Source organism: Hyperolius riggenbachi, chromosome 1 (assembly GCF_040937935.1).
Source record: "Hyperolius riggenbachi isolate aHypRig1 chromosome 1, aHypRig1.pri, whole genome shotgun sequence".
Taxonomy (NCBI): domain Eukaryota; kingdom Metazoa; phylum Chordata; class Amphibia; order Anura; family Hyperoliidae; genus Hyperolius; species Hyperolius riggenbachi.
In genome coordinates this window covers 450,890,833-450,918,800 of record NC_090646.1, presented here as the reverse complement: position 1 = coordinate 450,918,800, position 27,968 = coordinate 450,890,833, and the positions used below count along the sequence as shown (strand labels likewise).

Here is a 27,968-nt window from a genome sequence, read left to right as displayed (position 1 = left end):
TGGATTTTTGGCAGGAACAGATCTTTTGCAGATACTGATCTTTTGTGTCTGTGCAGCATCTTGCAAAGATTTTTTTCTGATGTGGGGTTCAGCTCCATAGAAAAGACTGTGTAGAGTATGGCTCTCATACTACATGAAGGGTGGTAAGATTGGTCTGTGATCTTTCATTTTCCAAAGACTATAGTCTGATGTGTGTATGTGGCCTATGGCTCTCATACTACATGAAGGGTGGTAAGATTGGTCTGTGATCTTTCAGTTTCCAAAGACTATAGTCTGATGTGTGTATGCACCTTTAGTCTAATAGCAATCAGTGTGTGACAGCTGGGGTGGGAGGGATGGAGGGGCGCACTTTGGTGTCTCAGCCTTGGGTACTGGAGGACCTTGTCCCTGCTCTGTCAGTGATCATCTCATCTCTACTTGTTACTAGAGGTAATCCAGGAGATGCGAATTCTTGATACTGATTCTGCTGCGATTCAAATCATCAGCAAAAAGTATTTGATTGGTCCAGTTTCGATCTGAATACAAATGACAACCAAACTTTAATCAAGTCAGAAAAAAGTGTCCATTCATCATCCTTATTTAAAGCTTCAGGGTAGGAACACACTAGGCAGTGCGGGAAAGGTAGCGTTTTGTTGCATATGGGTTTGTGCATTTTTTGAGCATTTTCTGTGTTTTATGCAATTTTATGCAAGTTTGCGTTTTGCATTTTTGTTCTGCACATGCTTTTTTTTATGCGTTTTGCGTGCGTTTTAATGTGTTTGCGGTGTGCACATATTAATCGCATGTTTTGTATGTTTTTTATGCAAATCACTAGGAAGTCAACAGAAAGCAGAAATATATAATAAACTTTTTTTTTTAATGCATAAAAAAAGGGCATACATAATGCACTAAGGCCTCTTTCACACAGAGACGTTGCATTAGAGGGGACGTTAAGGTCGCATAACATTCCCCTACCGCAACGCATGGTGGTGCTAAACTCAGACGCTACATAGAGACGCGTTATGCGTCTCTTGGTGTGCCGTTTTGTTCGATACTGGTAGAACGAAAACGGCGCATGCGTCCAAAGACTGTGGAGACCACGTGATCGGAACACTCCGCATCAGTGGTCCCGCCAGCCAATCTTCGCACAAAGCGGCCGCTCCAGGAAGTAAACACTGCACGTCACACAGTGCAGTTAATATTAGCTATGTGGCTAGGGACAATAGCGGACTCTCCCCTCTGCCTCTCCTGCACTGAGCATGTGCAAACAGTCGGTTAAACGGCTAAAACCGCGTATAACGCACAGCATGCTGCACTGTCTTTGACCGTACAGCGTTACACTGTAACGCAACGTGGGCACTGTGAACAGCCCATTGATTTTTCATTACTGTGCGGTGGGCTGCGTTACAGGCTGCTCTAATGTGCGCCAGTAACGTCCCACTGTGAAACCAGCCTAAAATGCAATGCCTCTGCGTCACCATTGACTTTCATTATGTGCATTTTAGAAAAATATGCAGTAAGACCAGCTTTTTTGAAAAAAAAACACATTGCAGAACACAAACGTATGCATTTTCCATGTGGCCCATTGACTAGCATTATGTGCGTTTTTGCTGCATTTTCCGCAAAGCTAGCGTTTCTGCGTAGTGTGTTCCTACCCAGAAATTGCTTAATAGATGGTAATGATTCTTTCTTGCGTGTGAATTGTAATGCAAATTGCCAGCCTCTTGGAACCAGGCCAAACAGATGCACTTCCTGCTGATTTTCATTTGACAAACTCAGAGAAGCAAGCTGTTAGGGTTGTTCACATTGCATCCCGCTCGCGTTAGCTTTGGGCTTTTTTTGACGTGATTTTTTTCTTTCAATTCCCGGTGCTTGGGTTGGTGTTGCGTCTTTGTGAAAAGCACTTTTCTAAGTGCTTTTCCTGAGCGTTTTTTTAATTCATTCCATGGCGCAAGTCAGGAAATGAACTCTTTGACCCGGAAAATAATAAATACAATGTATTTATTCTTGCAAACGCAATCGCTGCACAAGGCTATTTTATGAGCATTTGCGTTTTTCCTATACCTGCCATTGAGGCAAAATCACCCCAAAAATGGTCTAGGCACCGCTTCGCTGAACACAGCACACGAACCGCGCTAATATGGACCTTCTCATAGAGAACCATTGCACAAGCATTTTGGGGGCAATTTTAAAAATCGCCTGCGCTTAATAAAAGACCAAAAACGCCTCTAGTGTGAACGGGTCCTCAGTTTTGGGCCTCTTGCACATGGGCAACTGACAGGTGGTGAATTCACTGCCTGGCAGCTGCTCTCCTGCACTTGTTAGCGCTTGGTACAGGCACATGGAGTCAGATCCGAGTGCCCCCACAGCAATGTTCAGACTCAACATGTCGCAGCACTGTGAGCCATGTGAGTGCTTCACACGTATGGTGTTACAACCGCTGCATTTAAATCGCAACTGACGGACGGCAAACGGAAGACTAAACTGCTCGTCAAGCACGCAGTTCACCCTACCATCTAAAAAGAGGCCTTAGGGCTCTTTCAGACGAACAGCTAAACGGGGCATTAAATGTGCTGTTTAGTTGCCGAATTACTGGGGCCTTCAGTTGCAAAGCCATGCAACCGAATGGGAGCATACATACCACATGCATGTCAGTGGTGCAGATCCCCCCAACCCTGTAGTGTCCAGGGTTGGCTACCACTGACTCAGATGCACATGCAGCGGTCACTGCAAGTGCTGGACTCTTGCAACCAGCTGCAAGCAACCTGCACAGAAACAAGTGTATGCAAGCAAATGTATGTAGCTTAAGGCCTCCTTTCCATGGACTGTTGATAGGCAGTGAAATGCCTCTCAAACTCTCTCAACTGCTCACTGCTGCCTAGTAACTGCTTGTTGCTGCATAATAACTGCTTACTTCTGCCTGGTAACTGCTTGCTGAGCACACAGCTCAACAGTCCGTGGAAAGGAGGCCTAAACCTTGGTGGCATTTGACGGGTCCATTTTCAGGCCTCCTTTCCACGGACTGTTGAGCTGTGTGCTCAGCAAGCAGTTACCAGGCAGAAGTAAGCAGTTATCAAAAGACAAAGACAAACACGCATATAGCGCCTTTCTCCTGGCGGACTCAAAGCGCCAGAGCTGCAGCCACTAGGACGCGCTCTATAGGCAGTAGCAGTGTTAGGGAGACTTGCCTAAGGTCTCCTGCTGAATAGGTGCTGGCTTACTGAACAGGCAGAGCCAAGATTCGAACCCTGGTCTCCCGTGTTAGAGGCAGAGCCCTTAACCATTACACTATCCAGCCACCCTATCATTGCAGCAACAAGCAGTTACCAGGCAGCAGTGGTGAGCAGTTGAGAGAGTTTGAGAGGCATTTCACTGCCTATCAACAGTTCGCGGAAAGGAGGCCTTAATTTGATTGGTCCATTTTCAAGCTGTATTAATTAACATACATAACTTGCATAATCCTGCATCAACTTGGAACCATCACTACTAACAAGTACCAGATGATTAGGAATGGTCTAATAAATCTGAGGTGATACAAATTTTATGACAACTTTTTCATAAATGTAGGCCTCTTTTCCATGAACTGTTGATAGGCAGTGAAATGCTATCAAACTCTCACAACTGCTTGCTGCTGCCTGGTAACTGCTCACTGCTGCCTGGCAACTGCTTGTTGAGCACACAGCTCAACAGTTCGTGGAAACAAGGCCTTAGGCCTCTTTTCCACGAACTGTTGAGCTGTGTGTTCGGCAAGCAGTTACCAGGCAGCAACAAGCAGTTACCAGACAGCAGTGAGCAGTTGTGAGAGTTTGAGAGGCATGTCACTGCCTATCAACAGTTCGTGGAAAAGAGGCCTTATGCAGCTTGAAAACTGACTAGTCAACTATTGCAGAAGTGTAATTTGAATGGTCAATTTTGAGGCTGCATATATTTACCATAATATTTGCATCTACTTGGAAACATTGCCCAACCCAAGTGATCAGGTTTAGGAGGCTAGCGGCACTGTATGAGGCTCCAGAGACAGGACATTTCCCCATTTCTGCCAAGGTGGGGAGGAGATGGAAGAGGGCATGGAAGCTACCTCTATGATCTCCCAAGGGAAGACTCATTCTTCGGGATATAGTCCAGTTGCTGCTGTGTCAGTGGTGAGTGATTCTGAATATTTACTTGGTAAGAGTTTTGCTTCTTATCATACGTGTGTAGCAAAATAATATGAGTTGGTAAAAAAGAGAAAAGCAAGAGCAAAGCTTTATGTAGTCCATGCACTGTATAATGTGAGATTGATTTATATAGTGCCATCTTCCATTGCACTGTACACAATGGGCTCTATTCATAACATTTTTGTGGTAAAAAAAAAATCTTGGAGGGAAAATACCGCATCCTGTATTTTAGAATTTTGTGTGTTAATTCATAAAAATGTTTACACTTGTGATAAAAGGTCAGGGAATTCCCGACCTAAACTAGCGGTGCTGCCTGAGTTGATACATTTTCTCTGTGCAGAGACAGTTACAATAAACGAGGCAGCCCCAACTTCCCTTTAGATGTGCATTTATTTATTTATTTTTCTTCCAAACTGCCTCTCCTTGCGCTGAATCTGTAATAGTCTTTCTAAACAATCTATTTAATTGCCGTAGCTTACAAGAACTTCAAGAAATGTTACACTTGCAGGCTTTCTGATGTGAAATTTTATCTGAAAAAGGGTACCTAAGAGGTTAAAAAACACAGCCTGGGTATTCTGTGATGCCTTTTTTGTTCTGCTCTCACTGCTGCTGCCTGGGAGGTCTGTCTCCATTAGCTTGCCTGTTATCCACTGGCTTTTCTCCTTTTCTAAACAGCCGGTTTTCTCAGTCCCAATTCCGCTTGCTCTAATCTTTATGAATTGACATGTAGTGACGTGTTGAGATAATCGTCGCACAAGGCAGTAATTTCCCGCACTGCTCAGGAATTGTAGCTTTTCATGCGGAAACAGCTTTTATGAATGGACACTTTGCTAAATGGTTGGTAAAGTCAGCTGTTTTGAGCATTACTGCATGCGGGAATGCTTTATCAATAGAGGCCAATGTGGGTATATAAATGCAAACATTGGTGCATAATACAGAGTTGGTAGCAGGCCCGGCCCTAGACCATTTGCCGCCTGAGGCAAACTTTAAAGAAATCGCTGCCGCCCCCCCCCCAAGCCGTGGGTGTGGGGGGGCCGCCCGAGCTGGAGGGGATAGCGGGCAGGAAGGGGGTATTGGGCCTAGCGGCAGGGAGGGGGGGGTCAGACCCCCCCCCCTCCCTCGCCTGGGTCCCCCGTCCTCCGCTCCCCTCCAGCTTGTTACGTCGCTGGCTGGCTGCAGCTATAAGAGGCAACGGGCGGGGATCACTCACCTCTTCCTCATTCCAGCCTGCACTTCACTGACGTCACTTCCTGCTACGCCGCAGGAAGTGACATCAGTGGAGCGCACGCTGGAACGAGAAAGAGGTGAGTGATCCCCGCCCGTTGCCTCTTATAGCTGCAGCCAGCGACGTAACAAGCTGGAGGGGAGCGGAGGACGGGGGACCCAGGCGAGGGAGGGGGGGTTCGACCCCTCCTGCCTGCCGCTAGGCCCAATACCCCCTTCCTGCCCGCTATCCCCTCCAGCTCGGGCGGCCCTTCACACCCACGGACGGGCGGGTGCCGCCTGAGGCAAACGTTTCACCACGCCTCATGGGCGGGCCGGCCCTGGCACTACCCGTCGCACTGTGAAAGTCACCTAGTCGGTGCAGTGTGGTGAGCTGCATTACAGAACATCCGTTGTGCTGCACTGCAACACACCACTGTGAACATGGCCTAAGTGTTTACACCACATTGCGTACAGTACATGTGGTGCGTAATATGTGCCCATTTTTCAGGATGCGCAATGCAACGTGCATAGTGTAAAGTAGTCCTAATAGCTTTGTAGATTCCCACCCCTGTCTGTACAGCCTCGGCCCTGCAATATCCCCTGAGGGATTTGGTACTGATCTCCACTGGGTGACCTGTTTCCTATGTGTACAAGGCTGTAGCCTAAAGCTTGGTACACACATTCAATTTTGATTGGCTAGTTTTACCACTTCAATAATGTAGTATGAGAGCTTACCTACACGATCTACTCACCATATTCAAATGCTGTTCGCCCTCATACTCCATGGAGGTGGTCAAATTTGCCAGTGATTGGCCAGTCGAAATTGGTTGTATGTACCAGGCTTTATACTCCCATCCAATTGTGATGTTACCACCTCTGTGTAGTATTTAGCAGAAACCATACACAGGCAAAACCTGCACTTCTGCACTGACCATTGTAGTGAGTGGCCTGCTGTGGAATCGCACATTGTTAGTGGTTTTTGCCATGATTTGAAATCGCACAGCAGGTTGTTGTTGTGGTGTGTGTGTGTTTGTGTGTGTGTGTGTGTGTGTGTGTGTGTGTGTGTGTGTGTTTTTTTTTTTTTTTTTTTTTTCTCATGAGTTTATTAATTACCGTATTTTTTGGACCATAAGACTCACCAAGGTTAGACAACAATCAAGGAAAAAAAACATGCTAAACCTGGTTGTGTCCATGGTCCAGGGGCATTTTGTGGACCTTTCTCACCACGTAAGCTTTCTTTCCCTCTAAAGGGGCCCATACACTCAGCCGATTAGCGACCGATCGATCGCAAATCGATTGACCAATCGATCGATTTGCGACTGATTTTGATTGATTTCAATCGATCTGACATGTCGGAAAATTTAGGAAGATCTGTTGAGATTGCTTATCATTTTGCATTGGACCTAATGGAAATCTGATGGCAAAAAAATGCCATCATATCGATTTTTCAATAATTTCATACTGAAATCTATTGGAGATCTGTTCCTAGTAAAAAAAATGTTCCTAAACACATCAGGCAGATCGGAGAACTATCTGATCTATCTGCTGCTAACATAACAAGTGTATGGCCACCTTAAGCCACACTAACCCTTGCAGCTACATTAACCCCCTTGCCGTTCCAATTATTGCGGCAAGGTGGCAGCGCAGAACTTATTTTATTTTTTATTTTTTGTTAAATCATGTAGCTAGCCTAGCTCTAGCTACATGATAGCCACTGAGCAGCGGCATCCCCCTATCTACTCCGATCGCCTCCGGCAATCTGCGCAAGCAGGTAATCCCGTTCAGTACGGGATTTCCTGCTTGGCTTCCCCCGTCGCCATGGCGTCAGTGGGAGTCCGGATCCAGGCCGCACAAGGGTTCTGGGGGGGGCGCGGCGAATCGGCGGCGATCGAGTTATGCACGCAGCTAGCAAAGTGCTAGCTGCGTGCAATAAAAAAAAAAAGTGTGAAAATCGGGGCAATAGCAATCCTCCTGCGCGGGTTACTCCGAGCTCAGCTCGGGATAACTGGCAAGGAGGTTAACTACCCTATTATAACCTATGCTGTCCCACTGACAACACTAACTACCCTACAACTGCTGCTCACCCACCAACTACACTAACCTATGCTATATTTAAGGGAGTTAGTAAAATCAGCATAAGGGTGGCCATACATGGTACAATTTTTCATTTTTTTTTTCAATTAGATAATTTAGTTTGATTATTCAGTTAGATCGAATATAAAAAATTTTCCACCATGTCTGAACTGATTTTTCTCAAACGGAATAATCGTTCGAATTTCTTGATCGGGGAAAAAAAATATTTTCAACTTTCATTCGGTCATGTAGATTGAATAAACGGGTTAATCGAACGTTTTTATTGTACCATGTATGGCCGCCATAAGTCCAAGACTGCCTTTCAAACAAAGCAAGACACATAGCATAGCTGAAGAGCAGGCCAAGGAGAGCATTGCACAATCCTCTACTGCAGCCATTACCTGTGCAGGCGGGGGTCTTGTCCACATGGCATGTTCCGAAGCACTCTGCTGCTTCTGGACTTCAAGCACAACTGTTTCCTGACTTGGGAATCCCAGAGACCAGTGGATAACCCCCTTTCCCGGAGCAGTGCAAGATGCTGATGTCCGTGGGCTCCCGGAAATATCGCTGCAGCGGCAAGAGTGCTGCCTGTTCCCCCGCATGCTCCGGGTGTCGCTCCAGGTCCTCTCCTTCCCTATGATTTCCTACATTGGCCCCCGGCAAACAATGCTCCCGCTGCAAGAGATTGAGCGCTGCCACTCCCCCACACACTCCGGGCGCCGCTCCAAGCCATTTCCTGTTCTCTCATAGCCGTAAATTCCCACGCGAGGCAATACGAATCCTCCGCCGGCTTCCTTTCTTCCTGGTCACTGCCCCCTCACTGTGTGACCTGACGGCGCACGCCGTCAGGTCGCACAGTGAGGGGGCACAGTAACAAGGAAGAAGTAAGTATGTTTGTAAGTCATTACTGAGCATGTGCAAACACAGTCCAACACAGCTAATAGCGTGTATAACGTACTGTATGCAGTACTTTCACTTAACATGCAGCATTAGTCACCAATGCAGCATGTGCACTGTGAATGGGGCATGGATTTTTTTTTTTTCCCCATTGCAGTGTTATTCTGCGTTAAATGTTGTTTTAACGTGCGACTTTAACATCGCATTGTGAAAGAGGCTTAAAAGTATTAGAGGCAGAGCATCAGCAGGATGGCCAGGCAACTGGTATTGCTTAAAAGGCAATAAATATGGCAGCCTCCATATCCCTCTTGATACAGTTGTCCTTTAAAGAGAACCTGAAGTGAAAATTAAAAGTCAAAATAAACATAAACACGTCATACTTACCTCCCGTGTAGTCTATTCATCAATCTCTTTCTCCTCTACTGCTTCCTGTTTGTGCACTGTAATCAATAGAAACCTCCGTCCTCCATTTTGAAAATGGCCATTATCCCATAACAGCTTCCTGGTCAGCAAACTGTTAAACTGTAATATCACCCACTTGAGCCATAGGGAAACATGGACATTACTTTGCACATTCAGGGCTGGTGCACACCAAAACCCGCTAGCAGATCCGCAAAACGCTAGCAGATTTTTAAACGCTTTTTTTAATTTTTATGAGGCGTTTTGCTAGCGTTTTGCGGATTGCTGCTGCGGTTTTCAGTATAGTAGATTTCATATATTGTTACAGTAAAGCTGTTACTGAACAGCTTCTGTAACAAAAACGCCTGCAAAACCGCTCTGAAGTGCCGTTTTTCAGAGCGGTTTGCGTTTTTCCTATACTTAACATTGAGGCAGAAACGCACCCGCAATCCAAAAAATGCCTCACCCAGGCATTTTTCGTTTCTGCAAAACGCCCCCCGCTCTGGTGTGCACCACCCCATTGAGATACATTGACCAAGCAGATCCGCAGCCGCAAGCGGATCTGAAAACGCCCAAAAAGCCGCTCGGTGTGCACCAGCCCTCAGTTGTAACTGACAGCAGCTGATGTATAACTGAAAGCAACTGGTGTATTTCAGTTCTGACAAAATCTTGTCAGAACTGGAAGGGATCACTGTAAGAAGAAAATGGTGAGCTTCTGAGAGGAACTGAGGGTGAGTTTAGTATGTAATCTTAATTTGCAGCTACATCACATGTTTATTTTAAATAATTTTACTCAGTTCAGGTTCCCTTTAAGTGTGAACCCTGCCTAATTCAGGCAACCAATAAGCGACTATTGAAAAACCAATTCTAACAGAATTTGTTTTACATGAGGACCAGTGTATTACTGTAACAATTCATTGGTGAATGTATTTTTCATTGTACCGTGCTACATTTTATACAGATTTGCATTCTATTCAGCATGTGACAATCACACAACATACTGTATATACTCTCTTCTCTGCATGGCAATTTGACAACACACATTTAATTGGATTTAGTGGTGTGACATCACCAGCGCTAGGAAAGCTCTCTTCATTTTTGTGTTCACCATCCATAAAATTAGAAAGCAAGAAGCTGTATGAGCAGCCAGTGGGGGGCATTTTCAAGTTCTCCTCTGCCTGCATCAATGTAACCTGTGCAAGGTCAGGCGTTTGCTGCATATACAGGAGTGTATAGAAAATGTTCCAGCTGCTGTTTCATCAGCATTTACGGCTTCCTATTGTGAATGAATCGGCCGGTTAAAGGACAACTGAAGTGAGAAAAAATGGAGGCTGCCATATTTATTTCCTTTTACACAATACCAGTTGCCTGGCAGTCCTTCTGGTCTATTAGGATGCAGTGGTGTCTGAATAATGCCAGAAACAAGCATGACGCTAATCTTTCAGATCTGACAATGTCAAACACCTGATCTGCTTCATGCTTGTTCAGGGGTTATGGCTAAAAGTATTAGAGGCAGAGGATCAGCAGGGCTGCCAGGCAACTGGTATTGCTTAAAAGGAATTAAAAATGGCAGCCTCCATATACCTCTCACTTAATTTGCCCTTTAACCTCCTTGCCGGTTATCCCGAGCTCAACTCGGGGTAACCTGTGCAGGAGGATTTCTCAGGCCGATTTGCAACATTTTTTTTTTTTTGTTACATGCAGCTAGCACTTTGCTAGCTGCTTGTAACATCCGCTCGCCGCTATCCGCCGCGCCGCCCCCCCCCCCCCCTCCAGACCCCTTGCGCAGCCTAGCCAATCAGTGCCAGGCAGCGCTGAGGGGTAGATCGGGATTCCCTCTGACGTCCCGACGTCAGTGACGTCATCTCGCCGCGTCGCCATGGCGACCGGGGGAAGCCCAGCAGGAAATCCCGTTCTGAACGGGATTTCCTGCTTACTCTGATCGCCGAAGGCGATCGGAGTGGGTGGGGGGATGCCGCTGCTGAGCGGCTATCATGTAGTGAGCCCTGGGATCGCTACATGATTTTAAAAGAAAAAAAAAAAAAAAAAAAAAAAGTGCTGCGCTGCCCCCTTGCCGGCGGGAATTAGACCGGTTAATGGGCTTTCCCTTAAATTCGGCACAGACTGTTATAAGGGCATATAATTAGGTAAGGCCTCTTTGCCGTGGGCAGCTGAACTGCTGTCTTTTTGGGAAACCGTCCAAGCACCAGGCCCCTAGACTCTCTCCAAGCCTGAGGCAACTGCCTAGGTTTGCCTTGTGAATGATTTGCCTCTGCTGCAAACTGCTGCAGAATATTACTGTAATGTAGCTAAATAACGACCATAAAGATTTCATCAGATACAGATTGACATAAAAGCATGCCATTCATTTCAATAATTTGTAAAGTTTAAGGGCCCTTTTACATGTAAACCTGGTACACACTTTCAATGATTGGCCAATCACTAACCACCAATTTTACTATCTCCATGTAGTCTAAGGGCCCAGTGCACACCAAAACCGCTAGCAGATCCGCAAGATGCTAGAGGTTTTTAAGGCATATTTCAGAGCAATTCTAGGCATGTTTAGAGAGGTATTCTAAACATGCCTAGCGTTTTCTGGAGCGTTTTTGTGTAGCAGATTTCATATATTGTTACAGTAAAGCTGTTACTGAACAGCTACTGTAACAAAAACGCCTGCAAAACCGCTCTGATCTAGCGGTTTGCCGACCGGTTTGCGCTTTTCCTATTCTTTACATTGAGGTAGAAACGCTTCTGCAAACCGCAAAAGTGCTGCAGGAGCCACGTTTGTGGATCGCAGGATAGCCAGGCAACTGGTATTGCTTTAATGGAACTATGTATGTCAGACTACATTTCCCTCTGCTTGATTCCTAATCGTAACATAATTGCCCCCCCCCATGTCCTGACCCTTAATCCTCCCCAAACTGAACCCTCCCCCCCCCCCCCCCCCCACCCGCTGGGGCTACCGGTTATGCAAGTTGCGGCTCTAGCACCTGCTATGTATAGGTGCAATTTGCAGAGAAGGTAACAATGGCAGCAAATATTTTATCCAAATTTTTGTTATCTTTTGCATCTTTCAGGCTTAGTTCACACTACGATTGTTATATATTCCTTTAGGAAAAATCCCCCTAAAAATGGTACAAGCATCTTTTTCAATTTTCTACAAATTGAAACTCCTGCTGTGAAAACACCCTCATAGGGTAGACCTGTTCTATCGCTTTGTCGATCGCTGACTATTATCAAGCGGAGCGTAATCCCTCAGTGTGAACCAGCCCTTACTCTGCCGCCAGGCAATCCTCAGCGGGAAACGTTCTGCCAGTTTTTCTTGCTGGTCCACTGATCTGACCAATGGGAATTTTCCTATCGAAGAATTTGTATCGGTTCAGTGGACCAATGGGCAACACAGAGGAGAAATTTTAAAAGATGCAAATGCTGGGGCTCCATTTTCGTTTTACTGTGGAGTAGTGTTGGGCGAACACCTAGATGTTCGGGGTCGCGAACGTTCACCGAACATCGCCGCGATGTTCGGGTGTTCGCGCCGAACTCCGAACATAATGGAAGTCAATAGGGACCCGAACTTTCGTACTTTGTAAAGCTTCCTTACATGCTACATACCCCAAATTTGCAGGGTATGTGCACCTTGGGAGTGGGTACAAGAGGAAAAAAAATATTTGAAAAAGAGCTTATAGTTTTTGAGAAAATTGATTGTAAAGTTTCAAAGGAAAAACTGTCTTTTAAATGTGGAAAATGTCATGTTTCTTTGCACAGGTAACATGCTTTTTGTCGCCATGCCGTCATAAATGTAATACAGAGAAGAGGTTCCAGGAAAAGGGACCGGTAACGCTAACCCAGCACAAGCAGCAGCACACGTGATGGAACAGGAGGAGGCGCAGGAGGAGAAGGCCACGCTTTTTGAGACGCAACCCAGGCCTTGCATGAGGACAAAAAGCGTGCGGATATAGCAATGCTTTTTGCCGCCATGCAGTCATAAATGTAATACAGATGAGAGGTTTAATAAACAGGGACCGGAAACGCTAACCCAGGCCAGCAGCAGCAGCAGCAGCACACATGATGGAACAGGAGGAGAAGGCCACGCTTTTTGAGACACAACATCCCAGGCCTTGCATGAGGACAAATAGCGTGCGGATATAGCAATGCTTTTTGCCGCCATGCAGTCATAAATGTAATAAAGATGAGAGGTTCAATAAACAGGGACTGGCAACGCTAACCCAGCAGCAGCAGCAGCAGCACACGTGATGGAACAGGAGGAGGTGCAGGAGGAGAAGGCCACGCTTTTTGAGACGCAACCCAGGCCTTGCATGAGGGCAAAAAGCGTGTGGATATAGCAATGCTTTTTGCCGCCATGCAGTCATAAATGTAATACAGATGAGAGGTTCAATAAACAGGGACCGGAAACGCTAACCTAGGCCAGCAGCAGCAGCAGCACACATGATGGAACAGGAGGAGAAGGCCACGCTTTTTGAGACACAACATCCCAGGCCTTGCATGAGGACAAATAGCGTGCAGATATAGCAATGCTTTTTGCCGCCATGCAGTCATAAATGTAATAAAGATGAGAGGTTCAATAAACAGGGACTGGCAACGCTAACCCAGCAGCAGCAGCAGCAGCAGCAGCAGCAGCACACGTGATGGAACAGGAGGAGGTGCAGGAGGAGAAGGCCACGCTTTTTGAGACGCAACCCAGGCCTTGCATGAGGACAAAAAGCGTGTGGATATAGCAATGCTTTTTGCCGCCATGCAGTCATAAATGTAATACAGATGAGGTTCAATAAACAGGGACCGGAAACGCTAACCCATCACAGATGGTCATTGTTCATGTTACTTGGTTGGGGTCCAGGAGTGTTGCGTAATCGTTTCCAATCCAGGATTGATTCATTTTAATTTGAGTCAGACGGTCTGCATTTTCTGTGGAGAGGCGGATTCGCCGATCTGTGACGATGCCTCCGGCAGCACTGAAACAGCGTTCCGACAACGCTGGCTGCCGGGCAAGCCAGCACCTCTATTGCGTACATTGCCAGTTCGTGCCAGGTGTCTAGCTTCGATACCCAATAGTTGAAGGGTGCAGATGGATTGTTCAACACAGCTACGCCATCTGACATGTAGTCCTTGACCATCTTCTCCAGGCGATTGGTGTTGGAGGTGGATCTGCACGCTTGCTGTTCTGTGGGCTGCTGCTGCATGGGTGTCAGAAAATTTTCCCACTCCAAGGACACTGCCGATACCATTCCCTTATGGGCACTAGCTGCGGCTTGTGTTGTTTGCTGCCCTCCTGGTCGTCCTGGGTTTGCGGAAGTCAGTCTGTCGGCGTACAACTGGCTAGAGGAGGGGGAGGATGTCAATCTCCTCTCTAAAGTCTCCACAAGGGCCTGCAGGTATTCTTCCATTTTGACCTGTCTGACTTTCTTCAAGCAGTTTTGGAACATTGTGTTTGTACCGTGGATCCAGAAGGGTATAAACCCAGTAATTGGTGTTGTCCAGAATGCGCACAATGCGTGGGTCGCGTTCAATGCAGTCTAGCATGAATTGAGCCATGTGTGCCAGAGTCCTGCCAGAATCCTCATCATCCTCTTGTGAGCCAATAGAAAGGTGGATATACCGCTGCACTTGTAGTGGGAACCGAGCTGGACCTGGGCAACCAGCCCACAGGTCAAAGTGGAAAGAAGAAAGTTTGGTCCGCTTCAAGGTCACTCCAACAGTTTATTTGGGACTTATCCCAGAACAGCCACAGAATCACTCAGCTAACATGTTTCGGACCTGCAGCTGTCCTTAATCATAGCATGGTTATGGCAAGATCATCACAGGTTTAAAAGGCATGACAGGGGGAGTGGTTGGCCCAGAGCCACCTATGGAAGGGTGGAGCCGAGCAAAATACAACCTCCTTCCACCCTTCATGTTACAAATACACAAAATATAAAATACAATATAAGAAACAACGAAATGTAAAAGTATAGAAAAGGTTTTAATTACCTAAGAGGAGAACACCACATAGAAGATTATTTTGCTGGAAGTACCCCAATACTGTAATAAAACATACATAATATGTATAAGTAATGGCATACAAGAAATTGATCCGAAGGTAAAACAGGGAGGATATAGTAGGGACATACATTAACAAAGATGATGTCCCCAAACAGAGGGGGGGATGATCAGCCCAAAAGGGTGAGCAACTAACTAGTAATAAGTGCCAAGTCCCATCTCGCATTTAGGCCCCATGGGGCTCTTGTTTCCATGCGAAAAATCCAGAATGCCTCTCGCTTCTTAATTAGGGCTTGTAAGTCCCCTCCTCTCTTGGGCAAGAATACCCTCTCTATACCTTGGAAGGAGAAAGAGGACATGTCCCCCCTATGAACACTTCTAAAATGTTTGGCTACATTAGATATGTGTGTGGTGGACCATCCTGCCCCCAAAAAGTGCTCTGAAATCCTAGCCCTAAGGGGTCTGGTGGTGCAACCTACGTACTGCAATGAGCATGCCGTACACGTCACCAGATAGATCACGTTTTTTGTCCCACAATTGATAAAATGTTTTATGGTAAAACAGGTCCCAGTGGTAAGTGATCGAATGGTGCGGGTCTGGCCATGCACAGAGCAATAGCGACAAGTGGCAACAGCACATCTGTATGAGCCTTTCAGAGATAACCAGGTAGAAGTCTGTGGAACGGAGGTAAAGAGACTGGGTGACAGGAGACTGCCTAAAGTCGGGGCCCGACGACTGGCAAATTTGACGCCATTTTGAAGGAAAGGCCGCAAGGCATCATCTCCCTCTAAAACCGGGAGATACTTCTTTATAGTCTGGACAATCCTAGTGTATTCCGAACTGTAGGTAGTGACAAAAAAGGGGCCTCCCCCAGAGGTACGCACAGACGTATTGTCCCGTACCAGTTTGGACCGAGGAATAGAGAGGGCTCGTTTCTTGCCTCTCTCTATCATCCAATGTGGGTAACCTCTTTCCAATAGGCGCCTCCCAACCTCCGCAAATTCCATCTCCAGAGTCCCTGGATCCGAACAATTCCGGCGGGCCCGAATAAATTCGCCCACCGGAATGGCCCGGATCGTGTGCTCAGGGTGACAACTGCCTGCCTTCAGAGTCGAGTTACCTGCGCAGGATTTTCTATATGTACGTGTCCTGATGGATTTAGAAGCTATGTCTCCCACCAGGGTGACATCCAAATAATCAACACTTTTGTCCCGCCACGTGTACGTAAACTTGAGATTGCAGGCATTGTCATTAAGAGAGGTGACAAATTCCTGGATTTCCTCCTGCCCCCCCTTCCAAATGACCAACAAATCATCGATATACCTCCCGTACAACGCAACACACCCAAGAAGACGGCCGTCACCCCCAAAGATGTGGAACTCCTCCCACCATCCCATAAATAAATTCGCCAGGGATGGGGAGAATTTAGCACCCATGGAGGCTCCACACCTCTGGAGGTAAAAGGTGCCGTCAAACATGAAGTAGTTGCGGGTCAGGAGGTATTCGACTGCAGCACATATGAAAATCCGTAAGTCAGAGGTATAGGTTGAGTACTTCTCCAGATGAAATTGGAGAGCTGTAAGAGCCAAATGATGGGGGATGCAGGAATATAAAGACTTCACGTCAATAGCAATCCAGCTATAATTCACTTCCCACTCTACCCCATCCAGACTTGACAAAAGATGTTTCGTATCCTTAATATATCTCGGTAACCTCTTGACAAGGGGCTGCAAGACGGAATCGACCCAATCGCTTAGACGCTCCCCCAGGGAGCCAATTCCCGCAACTATCGGCCTCCCCTCTGGGGGAGCGCCCAGCTTATGGATCTTAGGGAGATGGTGAAAGATGGGAACAATAGGATGCTTAATTCCCAAATATTCAACAAGTTTGTGATTCAATACTCCCAAACTTTCACCATAACTCAAGAGACCAAAAAGCTGAGCCTGAAAAACAGGGGTGGGGTCAGCTGAAAGGCACATGTATGTTGTCTCATCATGGAGCGGTCTCAAAGCCTCAGCTTGATAATCTGACTTATTTAAAATGACAATTGCCCCCCCCTTGTCTGCGTTGCGTACAACGATTTTATCGTTGGCCTGCAGATTCTTGAGCGCTATCTGTTCGATTTTGGTCAGATTATTCCGCTGTCCTCCTCGATGTGCGCTGGCTATATTGACAAGTTCTTTTTCAACTAGATCCTGAAAGATCTCAACTGGGGAGCTCCTAGCTGTGAGAGGATAAAAATCTGGGTTTTTAATCCCAGGAAGCTGTACATCCGACATGGAGACCAACCCAGAACCATCTGCCATCAGGGAATCTAATGTCCACCTGGCTTTGGTGTCCTGGAAGGTCCCAATGTCGGGAAAAATCACAGCAGGGGAAAAAACCTCTCCTGTCTCAGTGGAGCTTACATCTTGGTTGAAATACTTTTTCAGGAGGATAGACCTAATGAACCTGTTCACATCCAACAAAGTGTCAAACACCTCAAAGTGATGTGTGGGGGCGTATGACAAACCTTTGGACAATAAGTTAACATCAGCCTCAGAAAGGATGACATCAGACAAGTTGACTACATTATGCCCAGCTGTGCTATTGGGGGCTAAAGTACCTGTATGTCTATGCTTCACTCCCGCTCTCCTGGTCCTCCTCCTTTTCTTCCCTTCCTCGGATGCCTTTTGTTTCTCCTGTAATAGGAGGATGGACCTATCCCGTTTTTTGCTGGAATGGATTGAATTGGGTGAGGGGGTCCATCTGGAGGAGCTTGTGGCGTAGGGAGGTAGCGGTTATTAGGAGGCAAGTGAGGGCTGGCACTGATTCTGGTAGCTGGGTTTGTGTCATCGGAAACATTTGGTACATTATCAGTCACATCCGGAAAACTAACCCTCCTCCTATTTCTAGAGCGGGATCTACGAGGGGTCCCGCCTGGGGTTTTAAAGGTGCCTTCCCATCTGCCCCATTCATAAACTACCTTACGTGTGTAGTCCTCAGTGTCACGCAAGTACTTAACCCTTTTCGTTTCTGTAATAACTGCTTCCAGTTGAGCTATATTACGACACATTTTGTCACTACCTACAGTTCGGAATACACTAGGATTGTCCAGACTATAAAGAAGTATCTCCCGGTTTTAGAGGGAGATGATGCCTTGCGGCCTTTCCTTCAAAATGGCGTCAAATTTGCCAGTCGTCGGGCCCCGACTTTAGGCAGTCTCCTGTCACCCAGTCTCTTTACCTCCGTTCCACAGACTTCTACCTGGTTATCTCTGAAAGGCTCATACAGATGTGCTGTTGCCACTTGTCGCTATTGCTCTGTGCATGGCCAGACCCGCACCATTCGATCACTTACCACTGGGACCTGTTTTACCATAAAACATTTTATCAATTGTGGGACAAAAAACGTGATCTATCTGGTGACGTGTACGGCATGCTCATTGCAGTACGTAGGTTGCACCACCAGACCCCTTAGGGCTAGGATTTCAGAGCACTTTTTGGGGGCAGGATGGTCCACCACACACATATCTAATGTAGCCAAACATTTTAGAAGTGTTCATAGGGGGGACATGTCCTCTTTCTCCTTCCAAGGTATAGAGAGGGTATTCTTGCCCAAGAGAGGAGGGGACTTACAAGCCCTAATTAAGAAGCGAGAGGCATTCTGGATTTTTCGCATGGAAACCAGAGCCCCATGGGGCCTAAATGCGAGATGGGACTTGGCACTTATTACTAGTTAGTTGCTCACCCTTTTGGGCTGATCATCCCCCCCTCTGTTTGGGGACATCATCTTTGTTAATGTATGTCCCTACTATATCCTCCCTGTTTTACCTTCGGATCAATTTCTTGTATGCCATTACTTATACATATTATGTATGTTTTATTACAGTATTGGGGTACTTCCAGCAAAATAATCTTCTATGTGGTGTTCTCCTCTTAGGTAATTAAAACCTTTTCTATACTTTTACATTTCGTTGTTTCTTATATTGTATTTTATATTTTGTGTATTTGTAACATGAAGGGTGGAAGGAGGTTGTATTTTGCTCGGCTCCACCCTTCCATAGGTGGCTCTGGGCCAACCACTCCCCCTGTCATGCCTTTTAAACCTGTGATGATCTTGCCATACCCATGCTATGATTAAGGACCGCTGCAGGTCCGAAACATGTTAGCTGAGTGATTCTGTGGCTGTTCTGGGATAAGTCCCAAATAAACTGTTGGAGTGACCTTGAAGCGGACCAAACTTTCTTCTTTCCACATCCTCTTGTGAGCGTTGTGATAGTTGTTGTGATGCATCATAGTCGTCACCTTCTTCCTGGTCTGCTTCTGCTGACCATTCGCGCTGAATTGTGGAAGTCCAACGTGCACCGCTCTGGCCCTCGTCAGTGGTGGCAGGAAATTCCTGCTCCAACTCCAGCTGGTCCTCCTCCTCTTCTTCGTCATAGCTGCTGGGGCCAGCGTTTCCTGAGGTGGATGGCCTGATGTTGGTACCATCACGCTGATCGTTTTCTCCTTCAGATTCCCCCAGTTGCATCATGACAGCTGTTTCCTTGATTTTCAACATTGACCTCTTCAGTAAACACAGCAGTGGTATGGTAATGCTGACTGAAGAGTTGTCACTGCTCACAAGCAACGTGGATTGCTCAAAATTTTTAAGGACTTGGCAGAGGTCCAACATGTTGGCCCAATCGGATCCACAGAAGCTTGGCAGCTGTCTGGATGCGCCTCGGTACTGCGCCGTCATGTACTGGACCACTGCACTCTTCTGCTCGCAAAAGCGGGCTAGCATGTGCAGCGTAGAATTCCAGCGCGTAGGGACATCACACAGCAAGCGATGGTGGGGGAGATTGAAGCGCTCCTGCATCTTGGCGAGTGCCCCTGAAGCAGTACTGGAATTTCTACAATGTTTGGCCACTCGTCGCACCTTCAACAGAAGATAGGCCACGCCTGGGTATGTCCTCAGGAACCGCTGAACTACTAGGTTCATCATGTGTGCCAGGCAAGGGATGTGTGTCAGCTTAGCCAACCTTAAAGCGCGAATGAGATTACTCCCATTATCACACACAACCATGCCCGGTTTCAGGTCCAGCGGTGCCAGCCACAAATCCGTCTGTTCCTTTATTCCCCTCCAAATTTCCTCCCCTGTGTGCTGCTTATCCCCAAGGCAGATCAGCTTCAGCAACGCTTGCTGACGCATGCCAACAGCTGTGCTGCACTGCTTCCACGATCCTACTGCTGCTGGGTTAGCGTTTCCGGATGAGGTACAGCTTTGAGATGCGTTGGAGGAGAAGGAGTCAGAGAGGTAGGTGCTGCTGTTGTTTATCCAGTGGGAGGGACGGCTGTGCAGCTGTTTGCGGCGTGGGCAACACCCGCGCCGTAGCAGGTGAGGAATCGCTGCCAGGCTCCACAAGGTTCACCCAGTGCGCGGTAAGGGAGATGTATCGACCCTGGCCGAACGCACTCGTCCAGGTGTCAGTGGTGAGGTGAACCTTGCAGGCAACGGCATTCTTCAAGCTTCGGGTTATTTTGCTGACCACGTGCTCATGCAACTCAGGCACTGCAGAGCGCGCAAAGTGGTAGCGGCTGGGAACCACGTAACGTGGGATGGCCACTGACATCATGCCCTTGAAGCTGTTTGTCTCCACCACTCGATATGGCAGCATTTCGCAGGCCAGAAGCTTGGCTATGCTGCTGTTACTGCCATGGCCCGGGGGTCATTTGTTGGCAATTTCCTCTTGCGCTCAAACATCTCCGAGACAGACAACTGAACCGTAGGGCTGCACACTGAAGGGCTGTTGGTTGTTGTGTTTGATGAACACTGGGAGACCTCAAGAGCACTACTCCGGAAAGTGACAGTGTCAGCGTTAGCGTTGTCTGATGTTTGTGAATGTTGTGAACCACGCAATGGCTGGGCTACTGCTGCTGCTGAGGCGGGTCTGGTGGTGAGTCTGGTGACCCCAAGGGAGGCAGTGTTGCTGGTACCCTGTCCTGCCGCGTTTGCCCACAGAGTGGGATGTTTGGATAGCATGTGGCGGCTCATGCTGGTGGTGGAGAGGTTGTTAATACTTTTCCCCCTGCTCAGGCGGGTCTTGCACACCTTGCAAATCGCCATAGTACCATCCTCAGTGCAGTCTTCAAAGAAAGCCCAGACTTTGGAGCACCTGTCTTGCTGGCGATATCTGTTTGCGCCTCTTTTGCCTCTCACTTGAACTTCCACGCTTGTGGTGCCTGAAATTGCGCGCTGCCTACCTTGTGGCACAAGGCGAACTCGTGCAGCAGTGGGTTCTTCAACAGACTCATCTGTGCTGCTGCTACGACGGCGATGTTCTCGTTCACAAACAAAATCTGGGTCTATGTCCACATTGTCCATACCCTCCTCTTCAATCTCCTCAAACTCGTCATATGTCATTGTGGGGGGCCGCCGCCGTGGAGTAGAGCTCCCCAGAACAACCTCTGCGCAGCTCACTCCGTCGTCTTCCAGATCTTGTCGGCCGACCTCCTGCAATTGCAACCCCTCCTGCCCAACTTGCTCTGGGATTTGGGTTTCAAAGTCCTCGGACTCGCCTTGTATTTCAGTGCGCGGTGCATTTCCCACAGTTAATGTTTGTGAATCCGGGCACAACATTTCTGGCTGTTCCTCCATTGACCTTTCAAAGGTGGAAGTTTGTTGGACTGGGAATAGCCCCTGCGAATACCCCATTGTGTCCTGAGGTAATTCATCGGACTGGTTATCTGGCAGTTGTGTGCGTGGTGTCGCTGCCGGTTGTGTCAGCTTTGTGCCCACTGGCTCCTTGTAACTGGCTGAGGACTCGGACCTCGTGCGTGATGTGCTGGTGCTGCTTAACCCACTGCTGGACGCTTGAGAGGTCATCCAAGTAATTATCTGGTCCTGTTCTTTTGGATTTGTGAGGGTTGTTGTCCTGGACAACATGGGCGGTATTGAGTGGGTTTTCTTGGGTGCTCCCCTGTGGTCTGTACGTGAACCATCAGGGGAAACACCTCTTCCCTTGCCCCTCCCTCTTTCACCGGATTTCTTCCTCATTTCACTTATCCTTAAAGTACACGCTGACTGGCAGCAGTACAGTGGCAGTACAGAAATGCTATACAGTGGTGGGTGAGCGGTGTACCACTATTGTCAGCAGTGACACAGAGCACAATGCTATACAGTGGCGGGTGAGCGGTGTACTACTGTTCCCAGCAGACACAGAGTGGCAGTAAACACAATGCTATATAGTGTGGCTGAGCGAGCGGTGTACTACTGTTCCCAGCAGACACAGAGTGGCAGTAAACACAATGCTATATAGTGTGGCTGAGCGAGGTACACAGTGGCAGTAAACACAATGCTATATAGTGTGGCTGAGCGAGGTACACAGTGGCAGTAAACACAATGCTATATAGTGTGGCTGAGCGAGGTACACAGAGTGGCAGTAAACACAATGCTATAAAGTGTGGCTGAGCGAGCAGTGTACTACTGTTCCCAGCAGACACAGAGTGGCAGTAAACACAATGTTATATAGTGTGGCTGAGCAAGGTACACAGAGTGGCAGTAAACACAATGCTATATAGTGTGGCTGAGCGAGCGGTGTACTACTATTCCCAGCAGCGACACAATGACCGGGGGACCCTGGCTAGCGTGGCTGGAGCGCGAACTACCCTGCCTGCCTACCCAAAGCTAAACCCACAGACAAATGGTGGAGATATGACGTGGTTCGGGTATTTATTTACCCGAACCACGTGACAGTTCGGCCAATCAGAGCGCTTTCGGGTCCGAACCACGTGACCCGTTCGGCCAATCACAGCGCTAGCCGAACGTTCGGGGAACGTTCGGCCATGCGCTCTTAGTTCGGCCATGTGGCGAACGGTTTGGCCGAACACCATCAGGTGTTCGGCCGAACTCGAACATCACCCGAACAGGGTGATGTTCTGCAGAACCCGAACAGTGGCGAACACTGTTCGCCCAACACTGTTCGCCCAACACTACCGTGGAGCAGACAGGGCATGAGGATGCTCTTCAATCCTATACAGGGGTACAAGGTAGTTAAAGTGAACCCAAGATGGGTGATGTGGAGGTTGCCAAATGTATTTCCTTTGAAGCAATACCAGTTGCCTGGCTGTACTGCTGATTCTCTACCTCTAATACTTTCAGCCGTAGTCCCTGAACAAGCATGCAGCAGATCAGGTGTTTTTGACATTGTCAGATCTGACAAGATTAGCTGAATGCTTGTTGCTGGTGTTATTCAGACACTACTGCAGTCACATAGATCAGCAGGTAACTGGTATAGTTTAAAGTGTACCCAAGATGGCCTCAATGTGGGTTTTATACTTACCTGGGGCTTCTTCCAGCACCACAACGTCCATGGGCTCCCTCGCTGTCCTTTCCGACCACTCCATTCACTAGCTCTCCTCGTCAGTAATCCGGGCAGCCATGTGCTTCTGTGGATTTCGTGCCCGGGAAAGTTCTGTGCCTGCGCAGAAGAGAGCGGCTGATTACCAGTGAGTATATCTAGCAAACGTAGACGCCAGAGAGGACGGCAACGGAGACTCGGACCTCACGGAGCTGAAGGAAGCCCCAGGTAAGTATAAATACCCGCATTAAGGCCATTTCAGGTTCCCTTTAAAAGAAAATGTCAGCCTCCATGTCATTCTCACCTCGGGTTAACTTTAGTCAATATTTCCGGACTGAATTTTATTATCTATTCTATTTATAAAGCGCCAACATATTACGGTACTTAGTGCTGGACAATAACAGACATCCGTGTTAGACACCAATTCATGAGGGTGGCGGACAACGCTAGACCATCAAAAAATACACAAGTTTTGATGTTTATCCTATATGATGGCAGGCATGCATCGTGTGTGTATTTAGCTTGAGACTGTTTTGGTAATAGTTTTTATTTTACAGAGTTTACAATTTATTTCTCCATAGGTGCCAACTAGAAAACTATTTGGGGCTGTGTGTGCAGTTGGAATAGGTGGAGCTTTTCAATATGGCTATAATTTATCAACTATCAATGCACCTACACCAGTAAGTAAAACGATAATGTTGGTCATTTGTTGGAAAACTCTTCTCATTGTGGGTAATTTTTTTTCTTTACACCAAAAATCATGTCTAAAAACAAGTAACCATACATGGGTAGAGGAGGTACCATGTCCGCACTGTTATGGAAGGTCATGGTGGCTCCACTTGTAATGGGTAGAGGAGGCACAGTGTCCGCACTGTTATGGAAGGTCATGGTGGTTCCACTTGTAATGGGTAGAGGAGGCACAGTGTCCGCACTGTTATGGAAGGTCATGGTGGCTCCACTTGTAATGGGTAGAGGAGGTACCATGTCCGCACTGTTATGGAAGGTCATGGTGGCTCCACTTGTAATGGGTAGAGGAGGTACCATGTCCGCACTGTTATGGAAGGTCATGGTGGCTCCACTTGTAATGGGTAGAGGAGGGACAGTGTAAGCACTGTTATGGAAGGTCATGGTGGCTCCACTTGTAATGGGTAGAGGAGGTACCATGTCCGCACTGTTATGGAAGGTCATGGTGGTTCCACTTGTAATGGGTAGAGGAGGCACAGTGTCCGCACTGTTATGGAAGGTCATGGTGGCTCCACTTGTAATGGGTAGAGGAGGTACCATGTCCGCACTGTTATGGAAGGTCATGGTGGCTCCACTTGTAATGGGTAGAGGAGGTACCATGTCCGCACTGTTATGGAAGGTCATGGTGGCTTCACTTGTTATGGGTAGAGGAGGGACAGTGTAAGCACTGTTGGGGAAGGTCATGGTGGCTCCACTTGTTAAAAGACCACTGGTGGATGGGCATTTTGGGGATGGGGGGGGTTTGAAGTAGCTTGCTGCTCCCCATTATGGCTTTATGCACGAACCCTGCTATTCCAGCGCAGGAGATTTGGGCGCAGCCGGCGCCACCATAGGCCATAATAGGAATTACGGCTATAGCGGCGCACATGGAGTAATTCTGGTGCCGTGAGAAGATGGAGCTGAAGTTACTTTTAAAACACTGTAATTTGGCCTCCAGCAATTGCTGGAAGCCAAATTATTTCATTCCCCACCATCCATGGTGGCCTGGAGGGGGAATAGTATTTAGTGCGGCCGGGAACTTGTGCAGCAGCAGGATCAGCAATATACCGGCTGTATCCTGCGCCCAAGTCTACCGTGCTGATATCTCTAGTACTCTATGCGCATTATATATCCTCTTCCAGACTCTAGGCTATATGTGGAGCCACAATAGTGGGGCATTTTTAGATCCTGGTTTCTGGGCTCTCATACACTTTTTGCAAGGATGATCTTTGTTGTAGCATTGCATATAGTACATTGGTTAGATTACCATATATAACTAGACAGACATATTTGAGCTAGTTCACAGTGCTCAGTTGCGTTGCAGAATAATGCTGCATGTCAAGTTACTGCCCCATACAGTTCTATGGGCCTGTTTATATCTCTGCTGTAACGGTTCACATTATTCTAAGTCGCTGCATGCAGGTTTTGAATTCTCGTCTATGTCCAGTCTCCATTGCAGTTTGCACATATTTTAACACATGTGCATTATACAGTACAATGCACCACTGTGAACCCGGCCTTAAACTCTACTTCACAGATCCAGAAGTAGAAGGTATTTGTGATAATTCAGCTTTAAGTGAGCGACTTAAGCAATTTCGAGTTTGTGTAAAATTTTGTATTGATTTTATACCAATCTGTGCAGCTTGGAATGAAAATTATGAATTTTTGCCTTCTCAGTTTAGGTGCTGTGGTTATAACTTTGAATGGTTTCATCATCTAAAATGTGTAATTAAAGCTGTTTATTATTCCTGCAGTATATACAGAAGTTCATTAATGAAACCTGGTATTCCCGGTACCATACCCAGTTAGATGAAGGACTGCTGACGCTCATCTGGTCAGTGATTGTGTCAGTGTTTACACTTGGAGGTCTCATTGGGACAGTCATAGGTGGTTATGCAGCATCAATGATTGGTAGGCAAGTATAGATCTCTCTGTAATCTGTGTATGCACCACTTATTGGCGCTTATCCAATTTCACTTTTCCTCTAAAGTTTTTTCCTATGAGATCTTTTCACACCTGATCAACAAAATGCATTTTAAGCCACCAGCAAGCAAGAAAATAATCAGACTAATTTTCACAGTATATTTTCACCTACTTTTTGGTACTTTTGTGCTGAAAGGTTATTAAAAAAAATAAAGCAAAAAACAAAACAAACCTAACCTATCTCCTAGGAGAAAAAGTAAATATGAAGATCATTGTGTGCTAAAAATGTAAGAGAAGGACATGACAAAGATGATGCACAATATAAATTAATTAATAACCCTGAAACAGCAACATTATAAAACTAGATCATACTAACTGCAATCAAATAAACATCACTCCTGGAATATACCTCTTGCTACAGTTATTTTCCATTTCACTTGTGTATGGTCTGCTGGAAGGTTGGGCTGGTTGTCAAGGACACTAACTATTGGCCAATTACAAAGCAGTTGGCTTCTTGACCTGATGTCGCTGGCATCTTGGTGAATTAAAATGTGCATACTCTTGCTGGTTAATTTTAAGGCAGCCCCTACAGTTAGTGTTATAGGAATTCTTAAAGGACCACTATGGTGAAAAAAATCTGACAGGTTTTGGGCCAGTCCTTCTCCCCTTGGGGGGATTCTCAGGGTTTTCTTTATCAACAGCATTTCCTGAAGAGCAGTTTAACTGCCAAAATAGTAAGATACCAGCCAGCCTCCCTACCCTACTCACTTGCACACTATTTTGTCAGTTACACTTTGCAACTGCTGTTCAGGAAATGCTGTTGAAAACAAAGAAAACCCAGAGAATTCCCCCATGAGGAGAAGGACTGGCCCAAAACCTGTCGGTTCTGTCAGGTTTTAACTGCCTACTTCTTTTGCGATAGTGGTCCTTTAACTGAGTAGATGAAAGTATCCCTTCAAAGCTTATTATATATGCACCCCGTTACTATGTATTTTTGCCATTCCACTGTTGCCAGTTCTTGTGTAAAAGCAGTTTCATTTTACAAAATGGCACTTTTGCCACTATTGCTTCTGGGGTCATCTGGCTGGCCATGACGTCTTGTGCTCATGCACTTAGTCTAGTTCAGGCATGGACAAACTTGGCCCTCCAGCTGTTAAGGAACTACATGTCCCACAATGCATTGCAGGAGTCTGAGAGCCACAGTCATGACTCATAAAGGCAAATGCATTGTGGAACTTGTAGTTCTGTAACAGCCGGAGGGCCGAGTTTGCCCATGCCTGGTCTAGTCTATTACCGTGCACAAGCAGTCAGTGAAAGTGCTCTTCGTGCAGGCACACGTGCCCTATGCAGTTCACAATAGTACTGGCCAACTGAGTTTCACAACCCGCTGTTTGCAGTCACTAATTGGGAGCTCGCACACAAGAAGCTGTTGAGCATGGCCAGGCACGAAGTCTCTTGGAGGAGGTAGGTAAGCTACCTTACTCTTGGGCCAGCCTGCGGCTTGCAGAACGAACCAGCTGTTTTACCGGTAGCCGGAGCACATTAGCAGAGGGCAGACACAGCGGTAAGTGACTCCGCTGCTACCACTACATATTTCTATTTGAACAAACACATACTGTTTTCACCTAAGTAACCTTTTAATCTATGTGGGGATGTTAAATGTTACAAAAAAAGAGCAAGAGGAATGTTGGTAACATACCTGGGCCCATATGCAACTCACCATTTTCCCAGAGTTTTCTCCTAGGAGAACATTTTTCATCCTGTATTTAATTTTTCAATTTTTCAGCACTTTGCAATTGTAAAAGTACCAAACAATAGGTGAAAAGGTACTATCAAAATTATTTTGAGCATTTTTCTTGCTTGCTGGTGGCTTAAAAAGCATTTTATTGACAAGTTGTGAAAATATAACTTAAGAAAAGTCAGGAAAAAAAGAAAGTTCATTGCATATGGGCCTTGGTCTTAACCACTTTGTATTCCTGGGTTTTTACCCCTTAACCACAACTGAGGGGTTTTACCCCTTCAGCATCCAAGCAATTTTCACCTTTCAGCTCTCCTTCCATTCATTTGACAATACATTTATTTCTATTTATCAGAATGAAATGTGTTAAATGTGGGGTTTTTTTAATCACTAATTAGGCTTACTATGGGTGGTACATTATGCCAAGAATTATTTTATTCTAAATGTTTTTTAATGGGAAAATAAGAAAAAAATTGGAAAAAAAGCCTTGTTTTTCAGTTTTCGGCCATTATATTTTTTAAATAATGCATGCTACCGTAATTAAAATCCACGTAAT

The 27,968-nt window shown here is 46.6% G+C and overlaps 1 protein-coding gene across 4 annotated transcripts in view; it reads left to right on the top strand.

Annotated features, from left to right (window-relative positions):
• Positions 1 to 27,968, top strand: part of LOC137520525 (solute carrier family 2, facilitated glucose transporter member 11-like) — a 97,212-nt gene that overhangs the window by 12,958 nt on the left and 56,286 nt on the right. For 2 of the 4 annotated variants that reach the window (XM_068238740.1, XM_068238739.1), the window contains 2 exons: positions 23,610 to 23,708; positions 25,506 to 25,666. In XM_068238740.1, coding sequence (XP_068094841.1) covers positions 23,610 to 23,708; positions 25,506 to 25,666 — 260 coding nt within the window. Of the gene's footprint in view, positions 1 to 3,863; positions 4,122 to 23,609; positions 23,709 to 25,505; positions 25,667 to 27,968 lie in introns of those variants that run through there. The other 2 variants (XM_068238741.1, XM_068238738.1) reach the window with 2 other exon arrangements.